Source organism: Sesamum indicum, linkage group LG10 (genome assembly GCF_000512975.1).
Source record: "Sesamum indicum cultivar Zhongzhi No. 13 linkage group LG10, S_indicum_v1.0, whole genome shotgun sequence".
Classification (NCBI taxonomy): domain Eukaryota; kingdom Viridiplantae; phylum Streptophyta; class Magnoliopsida; order Lamiales; family Pedaliaceae; genus Sesamum; species Sesamum indicum.
In genome coordinates, this window is record NC_026154.1 from 11,598,833 (window position 1) to 11,607,421 (window position 8,589).

The 8,589-nt window shown below is 35.3% G+C and overlaps 1 protein-coding gene across 1 annotated transcript; it reads left to right on the forward strand.

Moving 5' to 3' along the window:
* LOC105172349 (F-box protein At1g55000) lies at positions 5,197-8,326 on the forward strand. The gene is made up of 2 exons (XM_011093734.2): positions 5,197-5,713; positions 7,675-8,326. The coding sequence occupies exons 1-2, from the start codon at positions 5,279-5,281 to the stop codon at positions 8,053-8,055; spliced, it is 816 nt and encodes a 271-aa protein (XP_011092036.1). The 5' UTR covers positions 5,197-5,278; the 3' UTR covers positions 8,056-8,326.

The following is an 8,589-nucleotide window of genomic DNA, read 5'->3' on the forward strand; positions in this document are numbered from 1 at the left end:
GGTCCAAGGGGAGGAACTGTCTGTGGTAGTTAAAGTAGCACGCCTTCTCACTATTCTGCAGGTAGATGCATGTGTGTCTTCCATACATACTGGACACCCCATAACACCAAACGCCATCCCATAAGTGGGTAGGTCGTTCACAGTCCATATCAACGTGGCGTGCATTGGGAATGTCTCGTTCTTCTCAGTGTCATGCGTCAGTACACCCACATGCCACAAATTCTACAACTCCTCGACAACGACTCCAGGTAAACATCGATGAGATGTTTCAGATTGGAAGAATCGGGGTTCACCATCATCAGGAACATGTACTTAGAACTCATACACATTCTGGGTGGAGATTATATGGATTAAGTATAAGGGCCAAACGAGTACTACGATCATATTGTCCGTGGGATGCGAACCCATCTGTGCACAAACCCAGTCTAACATTATAGGATTCTACTGGAAAATTGGAATATGCTTAGTCAAAATGCCTCCACGACTCTGCATCAAATGAATAGCACATGGATCCCTGCTCCGTTTGATAGTAGGCATGCCACGTTATTTGCTCGACAGTCGTTTCCAAAGCATACAAACTTTGCAGGCGAGGGGTAATCGATAGGTACCTAACAATGGCATACGATGTCTTCTTGCGAGGAGGATTTCGCTCCCTAATCGGCTTTTACCTAGCTTCTCCATAAAACTTGTAGTAATCCAAATCAACTGGTTCCAACCAAATTTGTACCAAAATTGACATTTTTTCAGTTTTACGGGATCAAAATGGAACTCTAGTAACTTAGGGGACTAAAACAAGAATGACTTGAAGTTAGGGGACGAAAATTGTCTTTAATCCTTATTATAACATTAATTTAATTGACAAAATTACAACAAATATAATCAATTGACAAATAAAGGGTTAGTGGGATAGTGAGAGATTAAAAAAATTCAAGAGAGATTGAGAAAATTGAGAGAAAATAAGAAGAAAAGAAGAAAATACTGAGATTAAATAGAAACAGAGGAACACATTTATATAGAAAAATTTGGAACGATCTTTGGAATGGGTATAAGAACACATATCTACCCGTTAAAAACAGCTGTTAATTTAGACTTTGAGATGGCAATTGAGACAATCTTTGAAATGGTTAATCCGACCGTTGAAATATAGATGTTGACTTTCATTTGGAATGGACCCGGTAACACCTAAGAAATATTAAAGCAATCGCCAATTTGTACCGGGTTTTTGGAACAGTTTTAGAAGCACATTGCTTCTTAAATAAAACTCATAATTTGGAATAGTTTTTCACATATTTGATTAAGGGTGTACTGAAACTATTCCAAATTGTAGCCCATTTTGGGATACATTTTTGAACTGTCATTTTTGGGACATCTATTGCAACACATATAGGAACAATTAGGTTATGACCGTTCCTAATTCTAATATAGTATTCTAAACAGAGTTCCAACCATTTATCGTTACTATTTTGGAATGGTAGTTCGGACGAAGTTAGTAACTATTTATTTGGAACTCAACTTGGAACGGTTTGTCCGTTCCAGATTCATAACCCAAAAAAATGTTGAACATGACGTCATATTTCAATATTCGTTCCTGATGTGTTCCAAAATCCGTTACAAGGTGGAATGGATTTTGGAACGGTTAGCCACACCGTGCCAAATTCTGCCTTTTTTTGTAGTGTAACTATGTTTACCTCAATCTCACAATAAAAAATAGAGGGGATAATAGCAGTTGCCTTTAACCCACTTAAATTGATGAGTGGCAGCCACCCCTCCATTTCCAATTGGTCAAAGAAATAAAAAAAAAAAAATAAGAAAAGAAAAATGGTCCAAGCCTTATAAGCTTAGACCGGTTTCTCTATCTCTCAACACACACAAATACACACATTCGCACACACAAAGAAATATAAAGTACTTTCTCTTTACACTCAATAAAGCCCAACTCGCTCAAAGTAATTCTTTTGAATTCCTTATCAAGTTCCCTTAGGGTGTATTTGGATTGATGGGTTTAGCTTTGAAGGAAGAATTTGGAGAAAAAATTTTCAATGACTCTATTTGAAAAGAATTTGAAATCCATCCATATTTATCAAAACTTAAGTTCAAAATTAAAACGGGAAGATTTAAAATCCTTAAATTTAGAATTATCCACACATACTCAAGGGGTTTGGTAGTTCTTCACAGTCTACTTGCGCCCCTTGATTTACCTAGCCTTCTGGTTTCCTAAACGTCACATTAAACGGACTTTGCAAGAAAGTGATACAAGATCTTTATAACTAAAATTTGTTTATATTTCTTACTAATGCTAGTGCACCCTGCCCCTCGCCTCACTAAACTTTATTTATATTTTTTCTATTGTTCCTCCTCCAGACCAGGTGGACACAAAAAATGATGGTTAACTGCTTTCCGCCGTCAATAGGATCCAACTAATTTTAAATCAAGTTATGCGTGCATCTTTAGGGCATGGCTCCTAAAGTATTGTAAAAACACTTGTGGTGTCCATCCTGTAACTATATGTCTTTTGTACCTGCCATTGTTGTGTAATTATTTATGAAACCTTTCTAAAAACTTCTGCGTTGAGTTTTGATTTTCCTTTGCTTGTGGATAGGTCATTGGTGCTCTAGGATGAACCTCACTAGACCATACACGTTCGTGACACCCCCCGAGGTAGGAAAGTTCTGTGTAGGCCTTGAGGTGAGACACATAATTGAGCTTCTAAAATTGAAAAAATAGCTTCAACAAGTTATTAAATTGATGCAAAATCAACTATCATATGTTATAGCGGTAAGAAAGTGTGAGAGGTGAGATTTAAAAAAAAAAAAATCGAACTACACTTTTTTTTTTAGAAAAAGACTAAAAGATATTATAATCTCCACTTAGATTCTCTAGTTGTTTGTGATTTTGTTTATTGAAAAAAAAAAAAAAAACCAGTTCTTCTTCGATTGTTTACAATTAAGATATAGCTGAGAAGTGAGATTTGATTAAAAAAGACTCAAACTATGATTTTTTTGGAGATCTTTGGAAGAGGAAATTTTGGAAAAAATGGATTAAAGCTTTAAAGGAGTTTGTTGGCTTAAAAAACGAAGCATGTATCTCTCACATGCAAGCATTCTCTCAAAACGTCCATTTAATAGCCACATGAGTATCATTTGACCTTTTTTGTCAAACATTTAGTGACAAAAATGTGAAAAAAAAATAAAAATTATTATCTTTAAAGTGATATTCTCGTGATTATCGGGACAAAATGTGAACGCCTAAATTATGGACCAAAAATCTCACTATGTTTTGTTTTATTTTTGGACAATTCCTGAGATAAGATAAAACATGTCCCAGTGTTTGCCTACTATTTTTTATACCTTATCTGTGTCTATTTGTGTGTGTAGTTTTTTTTTGAATTTTTTATGTATAATATAATATATATACACACACTTATCTATATAAATATAATATAAAAGAGACATGATTTGATAATAAACAGTGATTTTAGACTCTAAAAAATAAAATATTAAACATACAATATTTATATATTAAAATATATATAAAAGAGATATGATTTGACAATGAACAATAATTTTTGTTTTCCAAATCCCAACATCAAACTTACACTACTTATTTTAAAATATATTAGATTACCTATTAAAACAAATCTAAACGTACACTCTATCTCCACAACATACTTATTAATCTCTATTTTTTCTTCTCTATTTTCAAAATACAAAATAAAATAATCAGAAAATAGAAGAACAAAATGCATAAAACCTCCCTGTGTTTAGAAAGTATGCAAAAAACACCCTCATGTTTTCAGAATAAGCTAAAACCCCCCCTCCTATTTTGTTTTAGTTAGCAAAAAACCCCCTATTCTGTTAGCAACTGACGGAAAGTGGAGGAAATGCGCGTCAACTGCATTTCGTAGTCATTTTCTGCGGTTTAGATTCATATTTAATGATACTTTGGACTAAAATACCCCTCTATGGGTCTATATAACATACAAAGACCTTTTTTAGCTTGTTTTGTATCTTCCTTTTGTCATTTCTCACCTTAAAAAATAAATTAAAATTTGCCATATTAAATTTAAATTGAAATATTAAATTAAATTATATTTAAATTCAAATTTTTATAATTGTTAATTATTAAATCTAACTATTATTTTTAATTAATTAAAATATATATTTAATTACAATAATTATTATTAATTAGTCAAAATATTTAATTATTATAATATATTTTAATTAATATAATTAAAATTAATTTTTAAAAAAAGAAAAAACGGAGATTTTCGCTCTTTTTTGCCTGAAACTTAGAAATAAGTTTCCGACACCGTCCGGATGAATTTTATATGGCCAATGATACCATTCGAATCCTCTCTTCAAAACGAACATTTCCATACCTTCAATTTGAGTTTTCGTCAATCATAGAGAGTGGGCTCAAGTCAAGACCTCCAAACATGTTTGCCGTCGATTCGTCTCCGTCCGGTCGAATTTTGGTCTCAAACCACTACCATCAGACTCGTCTCTTCAAGACGTATCTAACGAGACCTGTCTCACTCAATTTGGGTAGTAAGTTTTTTTTTAAAATATAAAATAATAATATATTTATTCTAATGAGATTGGCCTCACTCAATTTGATAAAGAATTTATGGAGATACGATGATTTTAATAAATATTAGCCGCCGACGATGAGAATTAGGGAAAGTCGGGGGTGTGGGGGGGCTATGGGGTAGGATGGGTAGTTAGTTTTTTTTTTTTAAAAAAATATATAATAATAATATATTTTTAAAATTTTAGATTATTTATATATAATATAAGTTAAATAATTTATTGAATTTAGATCTTTTATTTTTTTAAAATCTAACGATTGAGATTAATTGATTAGATCTAACGATCAGTATTTGATAAAAAAAGATCCAACGGTCATTAATATAAGAAATAATATATAATAAGTAAGGGCATAACGATTATTTTTTAAAAAATTAACACCTTCAGTTGGATTTAACGGAGAGGGGGCGACTGAGCTGAGTTTTAGAAAACATAGGGGGCTTTTAGCGTATTCTCATAACAAGAGAATTCTTTTTACAAATTTTTTCAAATATAAGAGATTTTATGCATTTTGTCCGAAATAAAATCAAACATAAAGGAGATCTCCTACTTTTATTAACTTAAAAAATTACAATAATTTTTTAATCTTTAAATTAGTCGCACACTGATTTGAGCAAGGCTTGGCTGCACCCTACTTGAAAACTACATTCGAGGCGCATATTTACACACACCTCATCCTCAAGAAGGAGACAATGGGCTGCTGCGGCGAGGTCGACGACGATGCACCACCATCGCCTCTGGCGGCGCCGCCTTCAGATCTCCTCGAACCGCTCAATTCCCTTCGGCGCCAAGCCTCACTCTCCTCCGGCGCCGACATCACAATTTCCCCAATAAATTCCAACTTCTCGGCTCTACTCTGCAAGGATACTCTCCATACCATTTTAGAGAAGCTGGCGCTTGCAGACCTTGCCCGCGCGGCATGCGTTTGCCGCCTCTGGCGATCGCTGGCCTCCGACAGGGAGATGCAGATTCGGGCCTTCATGTCTCCGTGGAAGCTTCGAGATGTTATCGGAAACCCTAGCTCCGGCAGCTTCTGGAGAGATAATTCCCTCTCGAAATTCGCGGTTTCCCACCGCGTTTCCCGCGGCGACTCCATCGCTAGCCTCGCCGTCAAGTACTCCGTTCAGGTGAAGTCACATGCCAATCCAATTTCGTGTTTACTTCCATGTATTGATTATGTGTATAGTCGTAGACCTTTTTCTGGTGAATTTATCGAGCGTATGTTAATCTAACTCAATGCAGATTGTTTTTTAAATGCTTATTCTGCCATTTCCAAAACGTACTCTGTGTTTGGTTCCGCAGAACTGTTGTCCTAAAACTAGACTTAGTGGAAGATCTACTGAGGTTCACTAGAATTATTTCCTAATACAATTTTATAGCCCTGAGTCCACACAGTATGATTTTTTGTATAATTATTACTCAGCTTTTAGAGGCAGATGAACAAAAGATGTATCATAACTTTCTTAACTATGTTTATTTTCTTATAGCTATACACTAGTTTAACCATATTTTACATGTATTTGAACACAAAAAATAGTTTCTTTGCTAGCATGTGGGCTCTGAATCAGATCATTTCTGTTGCATTTTCTCTATATCTGAGAATGGTGATTTTTTTTTCTACTTTTGACTCCTACTGAGGATTTGAGTTTACTTAAGCAGATCATTAGCTTATGTAAATTTGAGATACTTCTTTGAGATGTTTCATTGTCAAAATTGAGTTTAAGATTTGTCTAAATAATTGAAATAGTTGTAGTACTACCTTCTTATGGGAATTCTTTCTGAACTTATTAAAATTTTCATTCTTTCATATGATGTTAATTTGAAATGAATGTCATTGAAATTTGAATTCTCAGTGTTCTTTGCAGATGTAGAGACCAGGACTAGCTGTACTTTTTGCGCTATGTCAGGAGGAATTTAGACAAAATTGTGTATAATATGAACTAATTTTGAATTATTGAAATTAAAAGATAAATTCTCTATAAGAAAGGTTGCATATATTTCCTTAATACCATTACTGCTGCTCTTGTTCTTTTGGTGTGTTTTTAATCTTAGAGCTCGGTTTGTTTGATGGATTGGATTCTAGATTGATTGATAAATTATTCTAGTGATTAAAAGTTTATGTAGTACAACGTTTTGGTTGGAAGGCTTACGTGTGATATAATAAGATGTAAGGTGTAATTTTTGAGTCATTTGTGGGATGTAATGGATATGGGGTGTATCTCCTCAAGTATTCGTCTTGTTTTTTGGTCTACTTGCCTCCTTTGTTCCCCATCCCTCTCTTCTACCATCTTCTTCTTTACCCTGGCTTCTACACCACTCACTGCTTGCTCTACTTTCTTGGCTCTTGCCTCCTTCTTCTTTCCATTTGTGTTTCTCTCCCTTTTTCCACTGCAGCACCTACCATTATACACAACATTGCTTCCACCCGCTGCACCCACCATCAAGGTAGATCTGTTGCCTTTGATGAATTTTTTTATCATTTTTTTGAATTTTGTGATTATTTCTTTATTAATCAGCTGGCTTCGCCCAGTTTTTTTCAAGCCCCAGCCAAAAAGGGCTGGGGCTTCATAGCTGTGCCATGGATTATGGTGCGCCATGGCGTCGCTATAAGCAACTAAGCACCATTTTACAGAAATGGCACTGAGCCAGGGCAATGAACGCCATTAATAACTATGGTCTTTCCATCATTTTTTATATCACTACGAGCAATATGCATTGATGATTTTCAATTGCTGACAGGTTATGGACATAAAACGCTTAAATAATATGATGAGCGACCATGGGATATACTCCAGGGAGCGGTTGCCTTTGATGAATTTTTTTATCATTTTTTTGAATTTTGTGATTATTTTTTTTATTAATCAGCTGGCTTCGCCCAGTTTTTTTCAAGCCCCAGCCAAAAAGGGCTGGGGCTTCATAGCTGTGCCATAGATTATGGTGCGCCATGGCGTCGCTATAAGCAACTAAGCACCATTTTACAGAAATGGCACTGAGCCAGGGCAATGAACGCCATTAATAACTATGGTCTTTCCATCATTTTTTATATAACTACGAGCAATATGCATTGATGATTTTCAATTGCTGACAGGTTATGGACATAAAACGCTTAAATAATATGATGAGCGACCATGGGATATACTCCAGGGAGCGGTTGCTGATCCCCGTGAGCAAACCAGAAGTTCTGATAAACTCCATGTGCTACATAGAAGTAGATACCCATGCAAAAAGAGAGGTTGTCGTACTCTATCTTGATGGTGGTCCTGGTCTTGACAGAAATCTCAACAGCCTTTTGAATAGGCTGTCCGCCGAACGCGCCAAAAGAAGGGTGATAGACTCATTGAAGAGGAGCATGCATGTGGACGATGGCACTGCTCAATATTACTTGTCTGCATCTAATGGCGATCCTCGAGCTGCACTTACACAATTCTCTGAAGATCTAAGCTGGGAAAGGCAGGTTGGGATGGCATAGTCTGTGACGCAGAGACAATGCATTATTGATTGATCTGTTTGAAATTCACAAGAACTGTTGAAAATGGATGCACTTTATAATATTAAGTTCATCGGTGTCTTTATTCCTGTAAAGTCCATATATCAGCCATCAGGACCTGTGGGAATCTTTTCCCTCATCTGGCTGTCACTGTGTATGTGGTTATTCTGTGATCTGTGAGTTGTACATAAATAAGATTATGGTATGAGAAAGCATTTTGTATAGTATTGTATCATATTTCAACCTTTCTCTATTCCTATGGGCAACTATTTTATTTGTATGCTTTTCAATGTTCCAAAGTGTTCACATTACCTGATAGAGTAATATAGATTTCATAATAGTAGTAAGACAGATAAACAACTCAAACTACAGAAAAATGCCTCTTGTTCTTGTTTTTTATCCCCTTCTGCCTCTTCTGCAGCTTTTCTAGTTTACCACCCACTCTTCCATGGATCCTTCTCCCTCATCTGCCTTTGGTTTTTTAGCTCTTTTAGCTTACCGGTAAAAATTCTTATT